This window comes from Dama dama, chromosome 1 (assembly GCF_033118175.1).
Source record: "Dama dama isolate Ldn47 chromosome 1, ASM3311817v1, whole genome shotgun sequence".
Lineage (NCBI taxonomy): Eukaryota > Metazoa > Chordata > Mammalia > Artiodactyla > Cervidae > Dama > Dama dama.
In genome coordinates, this window is record NC_083681.1 from 81,476,347 (window position 1) to 81,503,408 (window position 27,062).

Consider the following 27,062-nt stretch of genomic DNA (forward strand, 5'->3'; position numbering starts at 1 on the left):
TTCCAAGTTGCAGATGACCTGTTTCAACTGTGTCCTCACAGAGTGAGAGAGGCAGGCAACTCTCTGGAGCCTTGTTTATAAAAGCACTAATCCATTCATAAAGGTCTACATTCATGATCTAGGCATCTTTCAAAGGTTTCATCTCCTAATACTGGGGATTTCGGCATAAGAATTGGGTGGGGGCACAAAAATTCATACCATTGCAGGTGGTTGAACACAGGAATGGCATGTTTTAATTTACATTGAAAAGATTACTGCCAGGCAGAAAAATGGATTCTAGAGGCAAGAAAAGAAGCAAGAACACAAGTTGGACTTTTGAGGTAGGGTCAGTGTGAGAATGATTCAGAAGAGGGCAACAGAGAGTTGAGTAGATTGCCTCAGGAGATTTCAGAGGTAAAATTGATAGGACTTGCTGATAAGAGTGGTAAGGAAAAGCACGTGGAATCAAAGGTGATACCCACATTTTTTACTTGAGCATCTAGATTGGATCTGAGATTGAGGAAACATTGGGAGAGAGGATAAAAAAGTATAGATACTTTGAAAAAGTACCGATAAACTACACCAGAAAAAACTATGAGATATTACTTGACATACATAGCAAAGTAACTTATTTGAAGTGTGGTGGTCTGGATATCTCATTGTTTTAGTCTAGATTTTACTTTGCAATACTTTTCAGAAGTGACTATCAGTTTAAATCTTGTGTTCTATTAAACATCCTTTCCAGGAAGTATCTTGCACAATCCTAAGGAAAATTGGAAAAGAAAATGGAATCTCTCTAAACCCTGGGATAGTGATTATGCCACTGTCAGCACTCATCCAGCTAACAGCTTGGCATTCAGTAATCACCTTTGATTCCACGTGCTTTTCCTTGGCATTCAGTAATCCTAGGGGAGTGTCCTAGGGGAGTTTAGTACATGTGGTTGGTCAGTGGAATATCCAATGCTTATCCCCATTTAGCACTGTCTAACTAAGAGACAAAACAATTTATAGGTTCTTAGACTGTTGAAAGTGGGAAAAGGAAAATGCCTAATTTGTGAACTTGGAGAAATGAAGTCTTAAAAGTCCAAGAAAAGGGACTTCCCTGGTGGTTCAGTGGTCAAGACTCCATACTTCCAGTGCAGGGGGTGCAGGTTCGATCCCTGACTGGGGAACCAGAATTCTGCAAGGTGTGCCATGTAGCCAAAAAATAATAACAACAAACCCAAGAAAAATATAGATAAATGAAATTTTATCTTTCCCTAAGGTAACAAATTAAGTTGGTTTACAAATAGAAAATCCTCTACAAATATTTTATCTCCAATAATACCTTAACTTTACCTATCATAAGGTAGAAAGTTTAAAAAATTTTCATTTTTAAAATATACACAGTCATTAAGAGAACTCTACAGTGTGCTGCAAAAAATGGTAGATGAAGCCTTTAGCAAGAATGAACTACAGCCTGTTAACACATGCCATGCCAGAAAAGGAACTAGACTAGACCTCAGAAAACAGAAGGTAGATCTTCTCCTTTCCCTGGCTGCTTAACTGCTAAACATCAGAGCAGTTAAACCAGCAACATTTGACACCAAAGCTGAGGACAGACAGCAGGATTTAGAATCACACTTCACAGGTGAGAAACCTTGGCTTCAGAGAACTGGCTGGTGGAACACTTTTTTGAAAGACTATTATGTAATAGCCAGAGCAGAAAATGGCCTTGGTCTAAATCAGGAGAGAACAGCGGGCCTTGTTCTTGGGTTCACAGCTGTGTAGGACTAATTAGGGCAAAATGTGGCGCTGAGATCTAGGTAGAACTGGCCTGCAGCTCGCCATGGACAGGACCTTCTGGAGAACCTTTTCCTTCCTGCCTGTATTTCCAGACTGCCCAAGATTAGGCAAGGGGGCTCTAGCCCCTGTGCTATAGCGAAACACTAAGGGAATTAAGTGAGGCTCAACCAGTCCATCCTAAAGATCAGTCCTGAATATTCATTGGAAGGGCTGATGCTGAAGCTGAAACTCCAATACTTTGGCCGTCTGATGCGAAGAACTGACTCATTGGAAAAGACCCTGATGCTGGGAAAGATTGAAGGCAGGAGGAGAAGGGGATGACAGAGGATGAGATGATTGGATGGCATCACCGACTTGATGGACATGAGTTTGAGCAGGCTCCCGTAGTTGGTGATGGACAGGGAGGCCTGGAGTGCTGCCATCCATGGGGTCGCAGAGTCGGACACGACTGAGCGACTGAACTGAACTGAGTTTTAGGTGTACAGCAAAGTGACTGAGTTATACATATATCTCTGGTGGGTCAGATGGTAAAGAATGTGCCTGCAATGCAGGAGACCTGGGTTTGATTCCTGGGTCAGGAAGATCCCCTGGAGAAGGGAAGGGCTTACTCACTCCAGTATTCTTGCCTGGAGAATTCCATGGACAGAGGAGCCTGGTGGGCTATAGTCCTTGGGGTGGCAACGAGTCGGACACGACTGAGTGAGTGAACTGAACTGAAACTCTTACTCCAGGGGCCGCTGCTGCCTGCGCGCTCACTCCCGGAGCCTTCTTCCCATGGGTGGCCCTGGGGCCCCAAGGCTGGTGCCCGCTCTCCTCTCTCTTCTTCCTGGGCCTTTGGCTGGAGCTTCGCCCTTCCTGGTGGCTCAGCTGAAGAATCCGCCTGCAATGCAGGAGACCCCGGTTCGATTCCTGGGTCAGAAGAGCCGTTGGAGAAGCGATAGGCTACCCACTCCAGTATTCTTGGGTTTCCCTGGTGGCTTAGTTGGTAAAGAATCCGTGGGAGACCTGGGTTCGATCCCTGGGAGGGGAAGATCCCCTGGAGAAGGGAACGGCTGCCCACTCCAGTATTCTGGCCTGGAGAATCCCATGCACAGGGGAGCCTGGCGGGTCCACGGGGGTCACAAAGAGTCGGACACGACTGAGTGACTAACACTAACTCGTCCTCTAAACTGACTCTTCCCGTCGCGGCAGACCTTCCAGGCCGAAGCGACAGCCTAAGCCTTGCCATCATCCTAGACCTCTGCTGGTACCGGGGGACTCTCAGACTGGGGACGGCCCCGTCAAGATTGTTTTAAATAAAGTTTTCGCCGTCAAAAAGGGGCGGGGTGGCCGGGGGTTGGCCAATGCACGGCTGAAACAGGAATACGCCGGGGCCCGAGGGTGATTGGTTACCTCAGAAGCCTGTCTGGCTGGTACCACAGTTATTGGGGGGAGGGGGGGGGTTGGCGAATTCGGGAGGGTGACGGCTTGTTCTTGAGAACTTTCAGCAGACACATATAACTATATTTTGCTTCTGAGGATTTGTGTGTCTATACAGGAGGGGCGGAAAGCGGGACGCAGGGAAGGGGCATTACTCGCCCGGCCATTCCCCCATTTTTGACTCTCCCCAAGTACGCCCACCCTCCCCGGGCGGTCGCCGGCGGAGCCCGACGGCCCTGCGCGCGCGCGCTCTCGTGTGTTCTCGCGTGGCGCGGCGCTGTGCTCCCGCAGCCAATCAGGCCGCGAGGTCGCCGCGGTCGCCGGGGTGCGCGCGCACGCCCTAGGGCGGCGTGGGGGTGGGGGCCGCACGGTGAATGGGAGCGCGCGCGGGGGCGGGCGCGGCGGCGGGAGCCGCATGAATGAGAGAAACGCGCCCTGCGCGAGACGCAACGCGCGCGCCCGGCGCCGGGAGCCAATGGGAGCGCGGGGAGGGCGGGCGACCCGGCCCTGAGGGCAACGGCCGCGCGCCGGCTGGTAGGCGAGCGTCGCCGGGCGGGCGCGCGCGTCGAGGGGCGGGCGCGGAGCGTGCGGGGGCCGCGCGCTGCCTCTCAGAGGCCGGACGGCACTGCCGGGCGGCGGCGGCGGCGGCGGCGGCGGCGACGACGCGGAGCTGGCCGCTGGTGAGTGCCGGGGCCGGCGGCCCCTGCGGAAGCGGAAGTGCGGGGCTTGGGGGTGGGAGGGGAGCGTGACCTCTAGGGAAGGGGGACCGGCGAGGGGAGGCGGTGGGAGGCCCCGCTCCGTGTCCGGGCCGGGTTCTCCGCCCGCGGCCGGACCCTCGGGCCCCGGAGAAGGGCGACCGGCAGAGGCCGGGCCTCCCCTCAGGGCCGGGTCGTGAGGGGACCCCGGCCCCCGCCGCCCTCGGCCCGCGTCCCGCGAGCCCCCTCAGCCCCTGGGGGCCCTGCGGCTGCCGATCGCGTCCTCTCCGTGTGGGCCGGCCCTGCCCCGGACGGCGACCCTCGGCGCCCCGGGCCCGGGGTGGGGACTGGGCGCCGCTCTCTCTCTGCGTCTCGACTCTCTCGCCCCGCTCTGCTGTCCCTTGTTCTGGCCCAAGCCTCATCCTGTTACCTGTCCCCTCGCATCCGCCCGGTTCCATCCCTACCCCCACCAGCCCGGAGCTCCCTGCTTCCAGTACTTTGTACTTTTCACAAGTGGGAGCTCCACTGCGCTGGCCATTATTTTGCCTATAGGAATCCTGTGGGGCAGGAAGGTTGAAAGTGTTTCACCGACCTGGCCAAATGGAGACGTCGAAGTGAGAAGTAAAAGTGACAAAGTTCTGGAAGGAGGAGTGGGATCAGATATATGTTATCCTCTAGACAGTGTCTGTGCCTTGGAGTTTTCACTTCTTGGTTAATGCCATCTTGTCTAGGTTGACCTTATATTCGTCTCCCTTATTATTATTATTTTTAATCCCAGGATCCCTTTGTACAATATTAAATCTCTTAAGAGTAGTCATTATCACCTAGTCTTTATAAAACCCACCTAATACTTGCAAGATTTGTATTGCCACGTACTTTGCTACCTCGGTTTATAACGATCACGCCCATATTAAACCTCTCTGACTGTTCAGCGGGTATCTTGACATGTGGATTATTCTTCATATACTGATAACTTTGTATTCGGATTTACAGTATTATACTATTATACCACTTTATCTTAACAAACAGGACTTGTGCTGTCAGTCATGCTGCCCAATCCATTCACCCCTTTAAGGAGGTACTTGTGTTAAACCTTCCTTAAAGCCGTGAGACAACACATTCTATAGTTTCTTTTCTATATACGTGGTCACCTTCTATAGAGTACTCTGTGCCTGACTGTGTCATCCACGTGCTTGTCCACCTTTGTTTACTGGTATGGGTCCAGACTGCTGGTTCTGCTGAACCACACTCACCCTGCAGTCTCGTCTCGGTTACTCACAGAACTTCCTTCTGCTCTGACCTGGTGCGACTTTAGTAGACCCAGTGCTTCCTTAGGTTTTGTCATGTCACTTCTAATATATATTCTCTAAATATCTTAGGCTGATCACTTTTGTTTCCCAGTACTGTCTTCCCCAAATGACCTGGCCTTTTATGACTCTGAATTACTTTGGCAATATTAGCCCATGTGACTTTTTTCCTGTCAGAAAAATATAATCTGAAATAACGTATGGTATCTAAATGATATCCTACCCTAGATAAAATATAAGCAGCACAATTTTTCATCTTCTCTAATCTTTGAGGCTTTGAGAGGAAAGTTTAATAGTACTGTCTGCAAACTAAGAATTTGCTCCTCACTGTTAACAAAGTTACTGAGGCCTAAATTCAGAAAGTTGGGCTTTGATTCCTCTAGGAATCAATCTATTCTAATAATGCTGTGTGGCCCTCTAAAACTACATTTTGTGTGTGTGAGTGAGAAAGGGTGCGAGTGCATCTTGAAGGAAGATTTGTCTCCCATGCCACAGAAAGGAGGAAGTGATTGATTCCAGGGTACATTCATATTTCACTATTCAAAACTTCTGATATTTTCATCTCTGTCCTTGGTATTAGGGAGATACCACACCTCTTGGATGGGGAAAAAAAAAACAAACCTTAAGTAAAATGTTTGGTCTGCAGATTCCAAGTTGTCTTCAGTGGACAGGTAGTATATTAGATGAGAAAGGTAGGAAGGGTTTGCTTTGGCAGAGGGGCCTGTGAACTGTGAGTTCTGAACCTGACTGCTTAGTAGATGGCTTCAGGCGTTCTCTAACCTTCAGTTTTATGGAGTGGGATAAGGAACTGTGTCATCAGATAATGTGAGTTAAGTGCTTTGACATCACTAGATGAAAAGCATCCCATACAATCCAAAGTGTTATTTTGCTACTACCATCAACAGAAATAATTGCTATTCTTAATCATACCAGGGAAGGTGGGGTCCCTTGACTTCCTACTCGGCCAATATCGGAGCAGAAACTTGTTGACTTGGGAAGAGAAAGGCCCGCCCCTGTGGTTGACTCGGTTCCTCTTAGAGGGCATCGCACCTTTCAGTGCAGGGATATTTCTCATCCAGGTCCTTTCATGAGTTATTTCAGAAGACGAAAAATTCAGCCTTTGCCTCTCTTAAGGTTGTAACTAAAAAGGCATAGAAGGATAAGAGCGCGAGAGACATACGCAGAAAGGAAATGAGACTGACTGTCCTAATTTTGTCCTCCTTTTTTCATTGTAGCAACAAATATTCTCTTTGTTCAAAGGGAAATCTCTTTCCTAGGACTGCCCTTCTCTGCTGCGCCTTTGTTTGTTTTCAGATTTTGATATTCTTGGTATTTGTTACTGCCCATCGGTGTCAGGTGGGACAGGCCCCATCTGTGTCGAGAGCTAGTTCTCTGATGATCTGAGGCCAGGTGAAGCCATGTTTTTTTTCCTTCAAAATGAAGAGCACTTGGAAGAGGGAGGAATTCTGAGCCCACTGTCTTCCCATTTCAGAGTCCTTCCCACATAAACATAGTGAAGTAGAAAATCATTTTCTTTCAGAGGGCACGTTTTAATAGACTACCTTGTGGGGTTTTAGCCTCAATGTTCTGAGAAATGCCGTGAAAAAATTCTCTGATCAAGGTATTTGTTTTTCTCCAGGTGAGGCATCATAACCCAGTTGAACTCTGTATCCAGAAAGCCCAAGATTAAAGAAGATCAGAGACACTGACTAACCTGGAAACAGGGACCTCTTGGGAATTTTGCTTTCATCCACAGTGACCTTTCAAAAGTATCATCAAGTGGAATTGATTTTCTTCATCTTATTTTGCTAATTGGGAAGAACATGGCTTTGGGAATTTTGTGTTTCCCTTCAGTTTTGCATGAACTCTGCAGGAAATGGAGCCCTTGAAGGGTTTGGGAGTAACAAGAAGAGACTGAAGACGGACAAGCTTGCGCTCGTACACTCTCTCGGCTCTGTTTTCCCTCCCCCTTCAAAGAAAAGGATTTACAACTCAACCTTGTAACAGCTGCTGCCCAGCTTTAGCCATCAAGAGAAAGTAAATAAAATTAAACCACCACTGCCAGACGACAAGCCCTGAAGTCAAGGTGTGGGAGTGGTGGCGTTGAGAAAACTGCCTGAGAGGGACGAGGAGCGCAGTGAAGCCGGTTTCTCTTTAAAGCTGGCAGGGGCCCCAGGCCCCTCCTTGGATTGAACTAGAAACACAGACCCCCCCCCCCGAGCGCCGCTCGCCTCTGGTGGGAGTGAGGTGGTCGTGGCGCTGCAGTGTCTCCTCCGAAGACATTCTCCTCGCCAGAGGCGCCCTGTGCTCCCCCGTCCCCCCTCTTCCCTTCGGAGGACCTGCCTCCCTCCATGTGCTGTCCCCTGGCCTGTCCAGCTGCCCGTGTTCCCCACCTGCGGCCGTCTGCATGTGTGCGGCCTCCTGTGTGTCCCCGGTTTTTAAACTGTACCGCTTGTGTTTCTTAATCGCTCCTTCTGCCTTGTTCTGGGGAGGTGGTGGTTCGTCATCTGGATTCACCTTTCCCCCTCCCATGTGCTTTCCTTCCTGGGAGATCTCTTGACCTTTGGTTTTATTTGGGAGGGGGAAGGGTGGTGATTCTAAATTTTCTGTGTCCCTGGTCTCCTTCGGTCCTCCTCTCTCCGTGGTCGCCCTCGTCCCGTTTTCTTGTCTGTTCTGCCGCTGTGTGGGCCTGTGCTATGCGGCAGGGCAGATCTCCCAGCAGAGCTCCAACATGCCCGCAGAGTCTGCAAAGAGGTTCAAACCCAGCAAGTATGTTCCCGTCTCAGCAGCCGCCATCTTCTTAGTGGGAGCCACGACCCTCTTCTTTGCCTTTACGTGAGTTTCCTCCTGGCAGTGGTATCAGGCGGGGTGGGGAGGGGAGGGGGTATGTTTCCTCTTGAGTTTGGCTCCTTACTTGCAAAGCCAAGTGACTGGGAGTGTTTGAGGTCTAGTACAGGTAAATGGAAACCGCAGAGGTGTGGTGAGAAGAGTTAAGGCCAGGCCCACCCTCTGCCTTCCCCGCCTCCCTTCCTCTGGAATCACAGATGTCTTCCTATTTTCCTAGCCATTTTCATCATTAGACGATTCTGAACTAGAAAGGAAGTGGGAGGGAGTCACCAGAGAGGATGAAGCAGCCTCAGCAGTCAGTTCTGTGAGAACTGGACTCGACGGAAGGTTCGTCGAGTAGTCGTGGCTTTTCCCCAGGTTCACTGAAGCTTAGATTTGCAATTGCGGGAACTCAGTCCTGGAGAATCTCAAACTCGATTTAGAAGGTCTGCCAATGAGGCGGTTTTGGCCTTTAGTGTGGCTCAGATGGTTTTCGTGGTGGTGGTGGTGGTTTTAACTGCTGTGCGACATGCAGGATGGTTCCCGACCGGGGATGAACTCAGGCCCCCACAGTGAAGGCATAGTCCTCCGCCCTCGGCCCCCGGGGAAGCCCTGGTTTTCTCTGTATTCTTCAGGGTCAAAGCTGAAGACGTGAAGGCCGCTGGGAAAGAGCAGGTTTCATTGAAGAAGAGGGTCCTAGGAGGCTTCCTTTAGTGCTTCCTGCTGAAGGGAATGGCAGGCTTTTCTCCTATTCCATGGTCCTTTTAGGAAAAGCAGTTGAGTTGGCATTGAAAGACTTCCCACTTAGGATATTCAGACTTTCTTAATCTGCTTGTTACTGGAGGGGATCTGAGTGATTTATCTTCATTCTTTTCCCTGTTACTTCAGCTGTCGACCACCTGGCGAGCATCTTTACTGTTACCTGTTTATAATTTAACATATACCAGGCTTCTGAGCCTTAAACTGTTGAGTCATTGAGTTGGTGTTCTAGTTGTAGCTCTTGGAACAATCAGAGCATGCTAGATTTTCTGGGGGGTTGACTCTGCTGTGATTCAGGCCAAACCTAATTGTGGGGTGCTGGTTAGAGCCAGTGTGAGGTGGCTGGCAAGAAGAAGATAAATTGGAGTGATCGGGAATAAAAGCAGTTTGGACTCATTGAAGGCTGACTGAAGCGGGCAGTTACTGTTATGGGGAGAAAGTAGAACAGAAATTAAGTCTGTGTTAGGAGGGAAGGAACCACCTCCCTCCAAATAGAGCTTCTGACGCCAAAAGGAATTCTCAAAACTGTGGATTGTTTGACCAAAAGAGTAATAATGCAGATGTAAAGTAAATGCAGTGTTTTTCTATTTGGTTTTTAAACAAGGGAAGAATGAACCTGTTATCTAAGGTATGAGCATCATCCTGCTTCCCACCTCCCCCTCGGAAGAGCAGACTAGGTCACAGACTCTTTGGGCCTGAGCACACCTGTGGAGTCCCTCAGGGGTTCAGCCCCGCCTTCCAAAAAGGAGGAGTGAGTCTTTGGTATCGGGCTTGCTTTTGGTTTCTGCTGTTATGACCTCGAGGTAGAATCAGCGTTTTAACCGAGGGATGTTTACCTGGGATCTTAGTACCTTTGTGGGATTTGTGGTGCTGTCAGGAGGGACAGGTTCAAGACTCATCTGACACCCTTTGACCCACCTAGTAGGGGAGGGAGTCTTTTCCTTTAAGAGGCAAAGCCTTTGGGAAGTAAAGAGATTGGGGACTGGCTCTGTGGTTTCTTTCAACCCATCCATTCCTGAGTTGGGGCGAGCAGAATCCTAGTTCTTAATTTGCTCCTTTGGAGCCATTGAAGTGTTTGGCTGGTTCTACCAGTTTTGCCACAGAGTTGTCCTGACATAGGCATTTTCTCAACTGATAGTTGAAGCTGTTTAACCTACTTTCCTGTTGCTTGGTGCCACAAAGTCAGGGGCCCTCCTTATTCCCTGCGCTCTCAGCTCTAGGAGAAAGGATTTTGGAGGACAGGGTTGACTCTTACTTGCCGTTGTTACCTCTAATCCAAAGTGAGAAGTGCCTTAAGACTTCGCTCAAGTCCCCTCGGCAGGCTCCTTGAGCCATGGGTTCGCCCTGCCCACTTGGTGGGGACACGATGGCCACCCTGTCTGTCTCACGCCCCTGGCGCGCGTGGCTTCTGAAGCGCTCGTCTCTTCCCCTCCAGCTGACTGTAGCAGCGCCTGTGCAAGCAGATACCTGGCTTGAGGTAGCACTCTTTTCCCACACCGCCCTGTCCCTTCTGAGGTTCAGTTCTCCATTTAAAACCATAGACAGTCTAAAAAAGACTGCTTTCAGGTAGACGAGAGGAAGGCGCTTTTGGAACCAGCTCCTGCTGGGGTCGAGTCGGCCCCTGCCGCCGCCCTGCTCTCCTCACCAGGCTGCAGCTGTTCTCACACCGGGGCAGGCCCCAGGTGAGAGCTCCTTTGGGGCCTCCAGGCCTGGGAGGAGGAGGACGAGCCCTCCCGACTGGCAGGTGTAGTTCGCGGAGGCTTCCAGTAACTAGGCGCGGTTCACTCTCCGTGTTTCTTTGTCCAGCAGGGAAAGCGCGGAGCAGAAATTAGCAGCTGGGTGTGGTCAGCAAGACGTGAGTTCTGCTCCAGAGGAGCTCGCCTAGAACTGCTGAGGTCTCCCCCGTGACCCGGGTGCCTCTCATTTATAGCCTTTGTCCAGTACTGAAACTAAGCAGGAGCGATCGGGGACCCTGTAGTTCTTTACTCTTTCCACTGTTTGGGAAGTTGGGGGCCTGCTAAAGGAACCTCCCGGTCCCCATTAGGTAATAGACCCTGCATTTAAGGTCACCGGCCTGGACCCCACCTGGCTTCGCTGAGTCTCCTTTTGTGATGAGCAGCGGGCAATTCCAGGGGAGAGGAATAAGCCCTGTTTGGGGAAGCTGGTTCTGGTAAAGTCGGTTAGCTGTTGCGGGCCTCTGTCTTCTCTGTATAATGAGGAAGTTGACCTAGAGAGTTTATTTAAGCAATATGCCCCTTCCCCCGCCTCCCCGCACTGAGCTCTTCTGTGGAACCCAGTATATAAAGTATAAGGGTAGGACTGCTCTGGTTCAAGAGAGGCTGGCGCCTAGAGGCCCAGACCCTGGGTATCTCCTCTTTGCCTTCCTGGGGACCCTGACCCTGACCCTGACCCTCCTTAGGGCTCCTAGCAATACCATTAGAAATAAGTCACTGAATCGTATCCTCTGAAGTTTCCTTGAGCTGTGGAGTTCTGTCAGCTAGTGTCTGAGGAGTCTGTTTCTAAAACTGGCGGGGCAGGCCTGGGGGTAAAGTCTGGGCTGCGAGTCATCCTCTGCAGGAAGGGAAGTCAGGATTGTCCAGAAACCCGTGCTGGTCCTGCCAGGGCCCCAGCCGTGGAGGCGCTTCCGCCTTTCCCATCTCTGCTGCTCGCCCCTCCAGCCTCTCACCCGCTGAGTTGGGCAGCCTCGGTGACTCTCCCTCTGGGTTTCTTTTTCATGACTGCAGAGGTGCTGGCACCTGATTTGAGTGGGAGCAGCCTCGTGATCTAGGGCATTAATTGAGCAGTGGTGGTTCTTTTCCTTCCCACGTTGTTTTCTCATCCAGGAATACCTGCCCAAGTCCTGAGTCTTGTACTCGGCTGCTTGATAGTCTGGAGAAGACAGGACAAATCCAGTTTCATGAGAAATTTACCCACCTAGAAGGGAAGGGGTGGTTTTTCCGTGGAATCTTGAGGATCCCCCGGGGCAATAAGTGGGATGTTCTTTCTAGGCTTGCCTCATCACCAAGGAACACTCCCGCATACACTCAGAGTAGGTGCTATGCATGGCAGGAATGCATAGACCTGTCCTTTAGGAGCAAATACCTCTGTTGTGTTCTTGAATCTGGTACTGAGGAAGTGCAGTTAGGGAGGGAGGTGGGGCTGGAATGATAATTGATGATGATGGAGATGGTTAATAATGTTTTTTTGTTTGTTTCTTCTATCTTGTGAATGCTCATATTAAGCCAGCTAGTTTAAAAGGAATCATAAGCTCTTCTTAGACATTGTCTCTTTCATTCTCTTATCTGTGTGATGTAGCTGACTTAACAAGCTTGCAGTTTCCTGTAAATTACCTAAGGCTACAATAGCAAAGCACTGATGAAGACAGGATTGAAATCCAAAGCTTCTTGACTCCTACTTTAGTTTTCTCACCAGGAATTTAATTTTACACACATATACAGATATGTAATAGGAAGAGTTAGGGCTGGGGGACAGATTTTCAGTACTGTGAGTAGTGAAACCCACTCTTCCAGTTTTGGAGAAGGAAATGGCAACCCACTCTAGTATTCTTGCCTGGAGAATCCCAGGGACGGAGGCGCCTGGTGGGCTGCCGTCTACGGGGTCTCACAGAGTCGGACACGACTGAAGTGACTTAGCAGCAGCAGCAGCAGCTCCCAATTTCATTTGGCTTTGGAAACAGGAGTGCTGGAGCGGCGGGCAGAAGAACCTGTTCTCCCTGGGGTGGTGTAGGTCTGGGAGTCTCACCCATGAGTCAGTCAGCCTTCTGAGCGACGCCACTCCCTGCGCTCGGACCTCTTTGATTACCGCCGTTGGCGGAGGACGAGCCTCAACAGCTCCTCAGCTCAGGCCTCACCTCCTCCCATCCAAGGCAGCAGATTGAGACAGGCCACTTGGGGGGGGGGGTCACCTAGGAATCTGGCAAAGTAGTGTAGCAATGGCAAGCCCCCCCTGGAGCCAGGCAGGATGTGGGGTATGGCAGGGGCAGGCCCCGCTCTCAAGGCCTCTCCTTGGTGGGATGTACCCATCTTGGAGTGCTCAGGTTGGAAGCAGTAGTCTTTGATTTGAATCTAGGAGCAAGGCTCGCCCATGCCGTGGAGTTATTTGCATCTTTTCTAGATACTTGCCACAGTGGGGATCGGCTTTATTTTGGAACTTTTATTTTTTATTTTGGAACAGAGATGGGAACTTTATTCTAGAGTCACACACTTCAGCTGGAAGGGGTTGATATTCAGAAGGTTGTAAGGGGTAAAGTTCATTATCCAGGGGCAGGTCGTTGGCAGGATATCCAAGAAATGGAGTGATTTGCTTTGTTTGGAAATGCAGAAACTGAGGACCGGATGGGGTCGGAAAGGTTGACATTAGTGACGGGGCCGATGTGACCTTCTTGGTCAGCGTAGTTTCACTCAGAGACGGAGGGACCCTTGCTTTTCCTGAAGCTCCAGAGGCCACAGTAGCCAGTTCTAGGAATGAGACTTTTAAATCACAGAGACCTCAGTGTTCTAAGGATTTAATTCCTTTTTCCCTTCTAATTATCTTCCCAGGCTGTAGGAGTCAAGTGAGTCACCCTTTCTCCTCTTCCCTGGGCGGAAATTGAAGTGACAGCTCAGAAGCGGGGAGGGGCTCTGACCTGGTTGACTGGTTTTCAGTTTCTCTCTCTCCCTCCCTCCGTGGACCTAGGAGGTCACGCTTTGGGTGGGGCTGGGTGAAGACTCTGCCTTCTTGCTTGTATATTCAACCCCAAACCCTGCCAAGGTGTGGGGTCAGCTTTTTTGAATCAGCCCCCAGAGGAAGAGGCTTCTGTAGGAGACTGACAGAATGAAACTAGAGCCGTGACTGGAGGTCTGTTTTTCCTTGAAATCAGTGCCTTTGCCCTAGCTTCATGGTTTTGTCTCCCAGTTAGGTACTGGCCCATCAAGAGAGGCAGAGTTAACTGATAGTTACTATGCAAAAAAGCCTTGCATTGTGAATATTTACTTCAGTCTTTTTTTAATGATTGGCTAAATGGAATTTGAATAAATAGATGGTGTGGTAAAGGCTTGGGAGACGCTTTGTGACAGTTTGGCCTCTTATCGTTAGTTTGTCGCTGTGTTGTTCAGTCACTCCGTCGCATCCGAGTATTCTGCAACCTTGTGGGCTGTAGCCCGCCAGGCCCCTCTGTCCATGGGATTTCCCCAGGCAAGCATACTGGAGTAAGGTTTGCCATGTTCTTCTCCAGGGGACGTTGTCAGCCAGGGATCGAGCCCGCGTCTCCTGCATTTGCAGGCGGAGTCTTTACTGCTGAGCCACCAGGGAAGCCCTGTCATTAGCTTGTTCCTCACTGAGGAGCTCTGTTCTTTGAACGTCCTGAATCACCGCTCAGGGCTGTGCTTATTGTTTGGATGGAGACAGGTCGCTCTCAGCAGAATCCATGCCTGCTGTGGATTAATTGTCCCAAGTCAGTTGCTGTCTTGTTCTGCTGGCATCTCTTTCCTTCAGTGAACGCTTCCTCTCCTTCCGGCTGGTCTGGATGAAGGGGGACAAGGACAGATGCTGGCCTAATTCTGGAGATTAAGTTCTCAGCCACAGAGCAGATTAGGGTGTTTAGCCACTGTCTTGTAGTGGGAAGTTCTTCTGAGCTGAGCCGGAAGAGAGGGTGTTTGACACCAGGGACCCCGCAGGCAGCTCATCAGCTGTTCTCCTGACACTGGCAGGAACCATCCTCGGGGAAAGGGCGAGTGGGCTGCATTCCTAAGATGTCTGTCCTGACAGAAGCTGAGGGCCCAGCTCACTCTCGGTGTCAAGAAGTTCCCTAAAGCCTTCTCGTGGTTTGAACTCTGGAATACTCGATACATGTGGCCAGTTTCTTTTCCCTGCAGGATTTAGGGCCACTCTGATACGTTCTCTCTCTCTCTCTTTTTTCTCTTCCACTCTTCTGCTTCATTTATTGATCTCAGGGTTTTGGTATCCTTCCGTATCTATGAGTGGTTTCCTTTGTTTACCCTGAGAACTAGCCTCTAGTTGAATAAAATTCTATGAAGTATCTGATGAATGTTTGTATCTGTAATGGATCTGAAGAACCTCTAAGCAGTGGCGAGTGATTTGGAGCCAGAGAGGCAGGTGTTGTCCCCTGCTCTGGGCCAGCGTGCGGGTCAGTGGGGCATGGCCGAGGTCCAGAGGTCCAGGGGCCTCAGGCTGTCCCAGAGCAGGACTGCAGCTGGTGTCGGTCACATTCTTAGTCCTCGCTCCTGGGCCTGGTTAAGAGGTGGTCAGGACAGAGGCCATGGCACGTGGCAATCCACAGGGTAAGAATGAATTTGAAGAACACAGACTTCGGTGCAAGGGCGTATGAGTCTTGTACCTTGATCGAAAATGAGCATTTCCCTGGGAAACTAGACCCACTTGTTGGGGAGGATGAAGATAATTTGAGACAGCGAAGGTGAGCCACAGGAGATGTGTATGTAGGTGTGGGGCGCGCACACCTACACTTTTACACAGCTGCTGTCCTGGGTGTCGCGGCAGCCCCTCACTGTGTTTGTCGTCTGTGCAGCTGTCCGGGACTGAGCCTGTCCGTGTCACCTGCAGTGCCCGTCTACAATGCGGTGGTGTTTCTCTTTGTGCTGGCCAACTTCAGCATGGCCACCTTCATGGACCCAGGGATCTTCCCTCGAGGTAAGAGCTCCCTCTTCTCTCTTGGAACTGCCTTTGAGAAAAATGAGTTTTGGCATACACGATTGGTCTGGGGCCTTCGGGATCTAGCATTTTGGGATGCTCCTGTAGTCTAATGGTGAAAAGCATGTCAGGGTTTTATAACTTTTAGGCCTGTGATCCACTTTGGGTCAATTCTGGTTTTCAGTTACTCATTCAGCAGAAATTTATTTCAGGCATATGGGTTGGGCATTACTGCTAGCTTTGATGATATCTAAGATGAATCAGAGAGTAACAGCGTGATACAACCTGTAGTGGAAGCATGAACAGGCTCTGTGGGACCTCGGGGAGGGTGCGCTTACCCTGCCCAGGTAAACGGGGGGATGCTGCTGGAGGGCGCGAGGGAAGACCTTCCCAAGTGGAGCACGGGCGGGGTGGGCACTGTAGGCAGAGGGAGCCGCATGTGACTGAACGGTGACCAGGAGACAGAGTGCGGTGGGTGGGAGACAGCGCCGGGTCAGGAGGGGGGCAAAGGTAAACCAGAGCCAAGTGTGAAAGGCTGTGTATTACACAGATTACACTTCTTCCTTTGGACAGCAAGAGGTCTTGAACTGGAGGAATCACAGGATCAGATTTCCTTTCACAAAAGTAATTCTTGTAAGAACAGATAGATACCTTTTGGGAGGCTACTGCAGTAATGCAAACCAGATGAACTTGAATTCAAAGCTGGATTTACAGATTTAGACCCAGGAGAATTTTTCATGACTAATCGCTTGTTAGGTGAGAGTGAGAGGGTAAAGCAGTTGTCTAGGGTGGTCCCACTGCTCCTAACTTAAAAGAAGGTTGGACACTGGTTCTTATGAACTAAGACCCAGGTTACAGGAACACTGAGCTATTTTGGACGCAAGACAGAGCATCTCAGACACGCTGAATTTGAGATACTCAGTGGATCATTCTGGCTTCCCTCATAGCTCAGTTGGTAAGGGGTCCGCCTACAAAGCAGGAGACCCCAGTTCCATTGCTGGGTTGGGAAGATCCCCTGGAGAAGGGAAAAGCTACCCACTCCAGTATTCTGGCCTGGAGAATTCCACGGACTGTATAGTCCATGGGATTGCAAAGAGTCGGACACGACTGAGCGACTTTCACTTCACTTCAATGGGTTGCTCAGGTGCAGTTAGTTACCCAGTGGCAACTCAGTAGTGAGGCTCATGGCAGAGCCCTCAGCCATGCAGTTTTGTCAGCAGCAGGAGTGAGATTGTCTAGAGAAAGTAGAATGAGGTTAGGAAAGACCGGGTGTCAGCCTGACCAGCCTTGATTAATAATGAGCAGAGGAGAAGGAGCTGTTGAGGAGGGACGGAGCAAGAAAAGAAAGGAGGAGGAGAAACTGGACAGAGTGGGGGCTAAGGGAAGTTCATGAGATAGCTGATGGTTGGTGGTATCAGAAATTAAGTTCAGTAGTGTGGAAACTCCAAGTTGCCCATTGTTTTAGTAACTAAGAAATTAGTGATCTTAATAAGAATTGTTCGAGATGTCCCTTTTGTTCAGTAGTTAAGACTCGGCATGTCCACTGCAGGGGGCACGGGGTCGGTCCCTGGTTGGGAAACTAAGATCGCAGGGCTTCATGGCATGGCCAAAAAAAAAATACAGTGCACACACAGGATTCTTTATTTTTTGGTCCTGCTGTGCAGCTTCCAGGATCTTAGTTCCCTGACCAGGGATTGAACCCAAGCCCCAGTAGCCAAAGCGCTGAGTCCTGACAACTGAACCACTGGGGAATTCCCAACAAGAACAGTTTTAATTGTGTGTTTATGTATGTGGGAGAGAGACAGTTAAATTACCAAAACTGCAGTGTTTTGGAAGGCAGTGAATGGGAAATGAGGGAGCAGTGTCCGTGAGGATTAAGGTTATTCTTTCAAGAAGTTAAGCAGAGAAGGCAGAAGGTGGAGTGTCTTAGGTGAGAGGGAAGGGTCTCGTTTGTTTCCTGATACAGAAGGCATTAGTGTGTCGGTAGCATGAGGAGGTAGAACCAGAGAAGAGAGAGAAACTGAAGTTGAGGAAAGTGGGTAATTGAGTGACCCAGAGGAAGAGATGCTGTCCTCTCCTGGTTGGAAGGGTGATGCTCACAGAGCTAGGCTGTTTCTGGAATAGAAGGCGAGAGTGAGGACCAGCATTGGTGGAATAAGGTAGAAAGAGAAATTGATGCTGACGGTTGTTGTTGATGACGTCTAATTTTTCTCTTAAATGTGCCAGTTACCTTATCGAGAATACTGGAGTGGGCAGCCTTTCCCTTCTCCAGGGGATCTTCCCAGCCCAGGGATTGAACTCAGCTCTCCCATATTGCAGGCAGATTCTTTACCAGCTAAGCCACAAGGGAAACCCACAAAACAGATAAATGTCACCTGTAATTTCACAGCCCAGAGATAACTACTGTTATATTGTCATATTTTTCCTTTCAGTCACTATTTTGAAGTGTATTATATTATATACATATAATGTTTATACACACCATCACCTGTAGCACATATATGCATATCTGTTTTTGTTTTCAAAATGGGATCTTTTAGTTTTTATAGTTCTTTACCTTGTACTTTTTAACTTAGTTATGTTGTTAGCATTTCCCTTACTCAGTAAATTTGAAAACTTCACCATCACTTATTTAATTTTTCCTTCCCATAGGTATTTTTTTTTTAGATTAATAATTTAAAGTAATGAAAATTGCGTACTGTAGATGAAGGCAAATAATGTTTAAGTTTTGAAGTGGGGTGGTGAGTTTTTTTTTAATAGTTGATTTATAGTGTTGTATTGCTTTCTGCTGTGTGAGTTTCTGATAGCTGAAAATTGAAAGGGTATCCAGGTAAGGAGAATGTCTGGGACCAAGAAGCATCACTGACATGTACCGGGAGCCAGGGGAGACCTTTGGCCAATGGCTCTGTGCGTGGAGAGGAGCTTCACGCTGGTTCGTTTCTCCCTATTTGGATTGCTGTAGTTCAGTCGTGTACTTGTAAATACTGAACTGTTATGCAGACTCATTATATATGTACTTTGATATGTAAATCATCTATTTCTTTTGAAATATACTCATAATATGTAAACCAAGAGTCTCAGCCTCTCCATATCAGAGCCGCCTCTGAGTCACCCTCCTGAACCGCTTTTCCCAGTGTAGGATAAATTACTTCCTCATTTCCACGGTGGTGTATAAAGAGCTGATCTCGCAGCGTTAGAGCTGCCGGTTCCTAGTCTCCCTCGCCATTAGACCGCATTCCCTGAAGGCGCGTCACTGCGTCCCCAGTGCCCAGTACAGCTGCAGCACAGCCGTGTTCTCAGGAACTTTTCCTCTCTGCAGCTGAAGAGGATGAAGACAAAGAAGACGACTTCCGGGCGCCCCTTTACAAAACCGTGGAGATCAAGGGCATCCAGGTGCGCATGAAGTGGTGTGCCACCTGCCGCTTCTACCGGCCTCCCCGCTGCTCCCACTGCAGCGTCTGCGACAACTGTGTGGAGGTGAGCGCCGGCGGGACGCGGCGGCCTGCCCGCGGAGTCAGGCCGTGTCCTGTGGGCTCTGGGCCGTGGCCGGCTCCCGGGGCTGTTCTCGCTCTGCCAGAGTGCTGGCAGCGCTGTACGCGTGAGGGGTGGCATGTGCGTGTCCTGTTGCGGGAGGGCCCCTGGGTGGGCAGGCGCAGGCGCTCCCACACCCGGCCCAGCTTTGGGTCACTTGTCCTGGTCGCTGTTCTCTCTGCCTCTCACACCGTCACGCTGCTGAGCTCGTGTTTCACCACAGGCAGCCCATGAGGACGCACGGTGCAGCATGGGGAGCTCTGCCCAGTGCTCTGGGCGACCTCAGCGGCAGGGCTGCCAGCGAGGGTCCGTGCGTGCACGTAGCTGGTGCGCTTTGTGTACAGTGGGAGCTGACACAGCATGGGAGAGTGGCTATACGCGGAGAAAAATTAAAAAATAAACGTGCAGTTTTCAAATTAAAAACGCAGAACAAATTGTACAATTATATTTCTCTTTCTGTCCTTCTGCATTCCTTGTCTTTTATTTTTAACCCTTTTCCCAGTCCATTTTTACTTAGCTATAAGCAGTTGCCTACTAGATTTTCTTTCCAAGCCTTTTTTTTTAAAAAAGAAAAATCTTAATGTATTTGCAAGCCTCTGACATTTGTCCCTGTCAGAGTTCCTTGGTCACGTAGGATAAACTGAGAGATGGCCTTGGCCTTTGATCAACCTCTGGAAGGTCTTTGTTACAGATTGATGTCTTAAGTCACTTCATTCGTGTCTGACTCTGTGCAACCCTTTGAACTGTAGCCTCCCATACTCCTCTGTCCATGGGATGCTCCAGGCAGGAACAGAGCGGGTTGCCATTTCCTTCTCCAGGGGACCTTCCCGCCCCAGGGATGGAACCCACGTCTCTTATGTCTGCTGCCTTGGCCGGCGGGTTCTTTACCGTTCTTTCCCACCTGGGAAGCCCTACAGATCGATAGATAAAGTGCAGGAGTCTGTTCTTACATTTTGCAACTAAATGGTGAACGTGATCACTCATTGCTAAAAGCGGCGTTTAGTTTTGCTGTTGTTGACGGAAGTGGCGTCATGCGTGGCCCCAGCCTGCCTTGTTCGCCCACAGGAGTTTGACCACCACTGCCCCTGGGTGAACAACTGCATCGGACGCCGGAACTACCGTTACTTCTTCCTCTTCCTGCTCTCCCTGACGGCCCACATCACGGGTGTGTTTGGCTTCGGCCTCCTCTATGTCCTCTACCACCTGGAGGAGCTCTCCGGGGTCCGTACGGCCGTCACGTATCCTTCAGGGCCTGTGGGGCGGGGGCGAGGCAGGGAGCAGGTGGGGGCCCGTGGTGGCGGGGGCCACAGGGAAGGTGGCCACAGCAGGAGCCGGGGCGGGCCAGGCCGCGGGGCTCTGCTCTCCTTGACCGCTGGCTTCAGGATGGCCGTGATGTGTGTGGCTGGCTTGTTCTTCATCCCGGTCGCTGGCCTCACGGGGTTCCACGTGGTGCTGGTGGCCAGGGGACGCACCACCAATGAACAGGTAGGAGGAGATGTGATGGGAGGCCGTGATGGGAAAGCGGGCTTATGTCTCTCGGCCCTGGGATTAGTGTGTACTTTTTGTGATGAGGTGTCCACGTTCGTCATTGTAAGCATGAGAACAGGCCATGTCTTAGTTAATAAGCATTTATAGACTGTGTCCTTGGTACTGGACGACTTGGGCTCTGAGCCGATAGAAACAGTAAAGACCTGGGCCAGCCCTCAGGAAGCTTGTAGTTAAGTTTCCTGCACATAATAGCAGCTAACCTTACCTGCTTACTCTTACATAGAGATCCCCACTTTCCATAAAGAAACTGATGTTTAGGGTCAGACAGGTACCGTGAGGTAGACCCAGAAATTGAACTGATGACCCTGACCTGAGTTCCCATTCGCAGTTACCACAGACACGCGCTTCTTTACGGCAGGATTGTGCGTTACTCATTTTTATGCCTCCCAGGTAGTGGGTGCACAGTGAGTTGTCACCGATGGGTGTTTTGGCTTCTGGAGGTCATGGTCCCCTTGTCTTGGACTGATTTGGCCCTTTTTCCCTCTGTCCAGGTTACGGGTAAGTTCCGGGGAGGTGTGAACCCCTTCACCAACGGCTGCTGTAACAACGTCAGCCGTGTGCTCTGCAGCTCCCCAGCGCCCAGGTACGCCTGCCCCGTGCTCCAGCGCTCACCCTCGGTCACACACGCCCGTCGTCTTTGGGTTGGTGCTGGGGTGGGGGGCTGCCTTATAGGGTGGGTTCTCCTAGAATGGGGAGTGCTGAAGTGTCGACCTTCAGACCCTGTGAGTTTAGTGCATTCTTTATTTTTTTTTATATGAAACTTCTGGTATTTTATTCATTTCCATAGTTTTACAGTATTAGTAAAAATAGGGCCATTATAAATAAGTATAAAATGGAAGTTGATGAAAAAATAACCCCAAGTCTTCCTTGACTCCCACCCTCTCACCAAAAAACTAGCTAGTATATGGCAAATATCCTTTTCACACATTATCTTTAGGCTTATATTCACTTTGCAGTGGTGGATGGTTTAGTCGCTAAGTTGTGTCTGACTATTGTGATCCCACGGACTGTAGCCTGCCAGGCTCCTCTGTCCATGGGGTTTTCCAGGCAAGATTACTGGAGTGGGTTGCCATTTCCTTCTCCATAGTGCATTCTTTAGGTGGTACTCCCTTTGGAGAGGCGAGGATGAGATTTACTCCAGAGTGCCTCGAGCGGGGTGTGTCTGCCCAGAGGCCTGGCCTTGCTTTCGGTCTTGTACTTCATAGAATCGAAGAAATTAGTTCAATGCTGGTCTTTCCCTGGCCTGCTAGGACTGTTTCTTCTATCTGTAAAAGTGCTTTCCACAGGGTAGGCAGCCAATAGATAGTTCTGAATGACTGAATAAAAGCCCTCTCACTCTTGACACTCAGGTATTTGGGGAGACCAAAGAAAGAGAAGACAATTGTCATCAGACCACCCTTCCTTCGACCCGAAGTGTCAGATGGCCAGATAACCGTGAAGATCATGGACAATGGCATCCAGGGGGAGCTGAGGAGGACTAAGGTAGAGGTGCAGGGGGTAACGCCGGGTACCTCAGGGAGCTGCCCCCATGGCGTCCAGGGGGAGCTGAGGAGGACTAAGGTAGGGGTGCAAGGAGTAACGCCGGGTACCTCGGGGAGCCGCATCCATGGCAGAGGTGGAAGCTTGCTTTGTTTAAATCTCTTAATGTAGTTACCCCTTTCTGGTTTGTCGTAAGTTACTTAGATAATGTAACTTCTTCTCCCATTACATTTTAAGTTTATTAACAGTAGAGATTGAGTCTATTCCTTCGCTTGTCTTCCTAGGACTTAACACAGAGCTTATGGATGGTAGGAGCTCAACAAGTAGTTGTTGCTGGAAATAAATGACAGAATGAAACCCTTGTTGAGGAAAACTTCTATCCAGCACCATCCCCAGAGTGACTGGCTTCTCCTTGCCTAGTTGAGAAGCACATGATGACGCACCCCCCTCTTCCCCCAGTTTCATACTTCCAGTTGCCCTGACGCTCCTTTCTGCCTCATTTCTCCAGTCTAAAGGCAGCCTGGAGGTAACAGAAAGCCAGTCAGCAGATGCGGAGCCGCCACCCCCGCCTAAGCCGGACCTGAGCCGTTACACGGGGCTACGGACACACCTCAGCCTGGCCACTAACGAGGGTGAGTGCGGCAGGAGTGAGATCACTGCCGAGATGGCAAGGGCTGGGGGAGGCCGCTGTGTTGTGACTGAGAAAACCCAGCAAGCGGTGCTTGAGCCACTTCTGCGGACAGCGGGAGGGGGTTCCACTGAGCGCGGGCCGTGACAGGGCCGTCCGTGTACCGCCAGCCTCTGGACAGACCGGAGAGCGTCCCAGGGTCTCTGCGCTCACTCACTGTCAGTTCTGGGCTGGTCTGTCTCTAGTCTTCATTTCGGCCAACTCGTGTGTGTTCCTGGGCCTTCCCTTTTGTGCGGTATCTCTGTGCCTACCTTATCTCCCCTGTACTTTAAGCAGCTGTAGCCAAGTTAAGGGCGCGGCTTATGAGGTGGTGCCCCTGGGCTCTTTCCTGCAGAGAGCAGCCTGTTGGGGAAGGACAGCCCCCCCACGCCCACCATGTACAAGTACCGGCCGGGCTACAGCAGCAGCAGCGCGTCAGCCGCCATGCCGCACTCGTCCAGCGCCAAGGTACCGAGCACGCCCCCGGAAGCAGGGCTGCAGTGTCGGCCACCTACTCTGGGAACACGGGGACGGGAGGAGGGCAGGAAGCACCGCAGGGAGAGAGGACCACAGGCGTTTGCTCCGTGTCGGCACTAGGGGTGCTGAGTCTCCCGGATGTGTGTCCCTCACCCCAGAAGGGCCCTGTGGCCCCCTGGATGGGCGCACTGCGGACAGCCTCAGCTCTGAGTTCAAAACAGCTCCACCGTCACAGAGAAGTTCCTTAACCTCTGTGCCTCATTCCCTGCGTCTTACAATGAGAGGTTATTTGTTCCTAATCAGAGATGAGCCTCAGGTTGAATGAGAGAACGCAGGTGAACTCTAAGCATGTTCCTGGCGCATGACACACACTGATTCTGACGGACTTCTTGGGCTCTGGGGCCTCGAGTCTGTCGCGGGAGGGGCGGCTGAGAACCGGCTCTGCTTTCTCCCTCAGCTGAGTCGCGGGGACAGCCTCAAGGAGCCGACCTCCATCGCAGAGAGCAGCCGCCATCCCAGCTACCGCTCGGAGCCAAGCCTGGAGCCCGAGAGCTTCCGTTCGCCCACCTTCGGCAAAGGCTACCCCTTTGACCCACTGTCCAGCGGCTCGCGCTCCTCCAGCCTCAAGTCTGCCCAGGGCACGGGCTTTGAGCTGGGCCAGCTGCAGTCCATCCGCTCTGAGGGCACAACCTCCACCTCCTATAAGAGCCTGGCCAACCAGACACGAAACGGGAGCCTGTCCTATGACAGCCTGCTCACACCCTCCGACAGCCCCGATTTCGAGTCCGTGCAGGCGGGCCCGGAGCCAGAGCCGCCTCTGGGCTACACGTCTCCCTTCCTGTCGGCCCGGCTGGCCCAGCAGCGGGAGGCTGAGCGGCACCCCCGCCTGGTGCCCAGCGGCCCAGCGCCCCGCGAGCCCTCGCCTGTCCGCTACGACAACCTGTCGCGCCACATCGTGGCCTCGCTGCAGGAGCGCGAGAAGCTGCTGCGCCAGTCGCCGCCGCCCGGCCGCGAGGAGGAGCCGGGCCTGGGGGACTCGGGCGTCCAGTGCACGCCCGGCTCAGGCCACGCGCCGCGCACCAGCTCCTCCTCCGACGACTCCAAGCGCTCGCCCCTGGGCAAGGCGCCGCTGGCACGGCCAGCAGCCCCCCGGTTCGGCAAGCCGGATGGGCCGAGGGGCCGGGGCCTCGCGTCCCCTGAACCAGGCCCGCCTGCCCCCTACCTGGGCCGCTCCGTGTCTTACAGCAGCCAGAAAGCCCCCCCCGGGGTCCCCGAGACAGAGGAAGTGGCCCTGCAGCCGTTACTGACGCCCAAGTAAGTGTCCACGTCCTGCCTGCAGGAGGCCTCAGGGCGCCCGGTGCCTTCCAGCGCACGGACCCGGCTCGCCCTGCCCGGCGAGAGCCCGGCCTTGTCCCTCGTCCTCTGCCTGCCTTCCTGGGCCTCACCTGTTGAGACTGAGGAGAGGGCGTTTCCCTTAGTCTTGTCCACCTAAAAAGCAGTTTGTTTGCCTGGGAGGAACTGAACAGTGTGGCTGCTACTGGAGAGAAGCAATAAATACGGGAAAGAGGGAAGCAGGCTGCTTGTCAACGGGACAGCAAGATGAAAGGGGGTGTTTGAATAAGAAAGGCGCGTGTAGAGGGGACGTTTTCTCTCAGCCTGTTTTAAAGTGCGTCCCTTGGCTGTGTCGTGTCCCACGCTGACCCCTCTCTCCTTTCCTTCCCAGAGATGAAGTACAGCTCAAGACCGCCTACAGCAAATCCAACGGACAGCCCAAGAGCATAGGCTCAGCCGCCCCCGGCCAGGGCCAGCTGCCTCTCAGCAGCCCTACGAGGGGCGGCGTCAAGAAGGTGTCGGGGGTGGGGGGCACCACCTACGAGATCTCCGTGTGAGCCGGGCTGCCTCTGCGTCTGCACCAAAGGGCCCCCGGGCCACCCCCTCCTCCAGGGGCCTCCCCTGCACGGACGTGTAAGCCGCCGTTTCCGAGAAGAGGAGGGGTGTTTCATAGAGTGCAGGGGGGCTGGGGCCCCAAGACGGGTCGCATCCCCCCTCCACCTTTCAAGACCCTGCCCCCCTCACCCCCTGGACCAGACTCAGTGGACATTTGTGCAATTGCTCGCCCTGGAGGGAAACAGATCATTTTTAAACCAGAAATAATTTTTTTTATTATTGTTACGGATTCTATTTTTTTCCTCTTCTGCGTTACCAGGTGTGTGTGTACATATATATATATATATATATATATATATATATTATAAATATCAAAGAAATTATATATCTATCCTGGGATGGGAAGATGAGGGAGGGAGATGAGTGAGGGGGCCCTTACTCTTCCTGCCCCTCAGACCAGCAGGAGGAGAGCAGACGCCACTGAAGTCTCCCTCTTCCCTGTGGTTCCTGCTCTGGGTCCCAGTTACCATCTAGGGACACAGCACCCCGAGCTGTTGGTGCTGCGTGGTCAGGAAAGACAGCTGGGGAGAGTCGGGGTGGGGTCTGTCAGAGGAGGGCTTGGAGAGGAGAGTTGTTTTCCAGGCTCAGCGGCACTTAGTCTCCCCTGGGGAGGGCGCCTCAGCCCTGTGACTGGTGGGGGGGGGGGGGCAGTCAGGAGAAGGGCTTGGCAGAGCTCCAGCAACAATATTGGGGTGACCCCCCTTCTTGGGGGAGAGGGAGCAGAGCGGGCCTCTCCAACGGGCCCCTCAAAGCCCTCCACCCCCGTTCACACGGTTAACATTATTTTTAAACCCAAGGCCGGGAAAGAAGAATCCAAAAAGCAATATTTCTCATCACATGCCAAAAACGGGATTAAGAGAAGGAGCAGCAGGCTGAGGCCCCTCCAGCTGTCCCTTGGGAGTCCCCCTCTGCCCACCTCAGTATGGTGCTGGGTAGATGGGATACCTACGTTCTCACCTTCAAAAATAGGGGCAACCCCAGCCTCTAGACAGAGGCCCTTTTATTTTTTATTCTGATTAGCCATTTTAAACCAACAAGGAATAAAAAGAAATCCTGATCTAACCAGCCCCCCTGACTTGTGTTATTTTGTGTGCTAAAGGCAGGGTGACTGATCTCTGATGGGAAGCTACAAGGATGACCTCGTACGTGTCTCTGATCCGGGCCCATCCGTAAGCAGAACTATGGGGAAAGAGAACCACTTGAGACAAAAGAGATCGTGTTTTTACTTAAGTGATTTCTTGTAACGACCAAAACTCTTTTCATTTCAGAGTCTAGAGAGCTCTTGACTTTTGCCTACAATCCCTTAACACAATTTCCTCTGGATAGTAAAACTCCTTTTGGACGCAGCCAGAGGTGAGCCAGTGGATGATCACGGCGTGAAAGGGACGTAGGGGGCAGTGTGACATCTCATGCCACCTCTTCTGTTGAAAGCAAAAGGCTGTGTCCTCATTTAAACAGGCACCCTTAGACCCTCATCTCAGAAAGCTGGCCAGAGCCCTTTATTTTCCTGTCTGCAAGTGAAGTCTAAACCCTCACTGAAACCCTAGGTTAATGCGAATGGAATGAGTGGTTTTCCGTCTGCTGGTCTAGATCAACCCTGGCTCACACCAACAGACTTCAGCCATGTCACACTGGGCGGAGGTCAAGCTGCCGTCAGCTGGGTTTTCTCGCGGTTTCTGGACCTGCCTGCTGCAGGAGTTACTTCAGTTGTGCTGGTTCCGTTCAGCCGCTCAGTCGTTCCTGACTCTGCAACCCCTTGAACTGCAGCATGCCACACTTGCTGTCCCCTCTACCCCAGCATTTGCTCAAACTCATATCCACCATGCCATCCAACCCTCTCACCCTCTGCCAGTCCCTTCTCTTGCCCTCAATCTTTCCCAGCATCAGCATCTTTTCCACTGAGTCGGCTACTTCAGGCTGCCTTTTTTTTTTTTTTTGCTGTCTTAGAAGCTTAGATAGGCAGTCACATCAGCCAAT

At 51.5% G+C, this 27,062-nt stretch overlaps 1 protein-coding gene across 2 annotated transcripts; it reads left to right on the plus strand.

Moving 5' to 3' along the window:
* The first annotated feature begins 3,777 nt into the window (after positions 1-3,777).
* Positions 3,778-26,407, plus strand: ZDHHC5 (zinc finger DHHC-type palmitoyltransferase 5). 2 transcript variants are annotated; one of them, XR_009694597.1, is made up of 13 exons: positions 3,778-3,863; positions 6,825-8,020; positions 15,315-15,436; positions 18,756-18,913; positions 20,033-20,205; positions 20,350-20,452; positions 21,007-21,098; positions 21,865-21,997; positions 22,503-22,626; positions 23,017-23,129; positions 23,596-24,452; positions 24,862-25,344; positions 26,185-26,407. XR_009694597.1 is itself a non-coding variant. In XM_061154030.1 (12 exons), the coding sequence occupies exons 2-12, from the start codon at positions 7,917-7,919 to the stop codon at positions 25,025-25,027; spliced, it is 2,145 nt and encodes a 714-aa protein (XP_061010013.1). In that variant the 5' UTR covers positions 3,778-3,863; positions 6,825-7,916; the 3' UTR covers positions 25,028-26,152. The 2 variants fall into 2 exon arrangements, 1 of the variants encoding a protein (XP_061010013.1); XM_061154030.1 differs by lacking the exon at positions 26,185-26,407 and having other exon boundaries at positions 24,862-26,152.
* The last annotated feature ends 655 nt before the right edge of the window (positions 26,408-27,062 follow it).

Excerpts from the sequence above, each read along its gene's own strand:
- ZDHHC5 (XM_061154030.1), top strand. The coding sequence starts at position 7,917 with ATGCCCGCAGAGTCTGCAAAGAGGTTCAAACCCAGCAAGTATGTTCCC. Across the intron at positions 8,021-15,314 it reads ACCCTCTTCTTTGCCTTTAC|CTGTCCGGGACTGAGCCTGT; the intron begins GTGAGTTTCCTC and ends TCGTCTGTGCAG. Across the intron at positions 15,437-18,755 it reads CCCAGGGATCTTCCCTCGAG|CTGAAGAGGATGAAGACAAA; the intron begins GTAAGAGCTCCC and ends TCCTCTCTGCAG.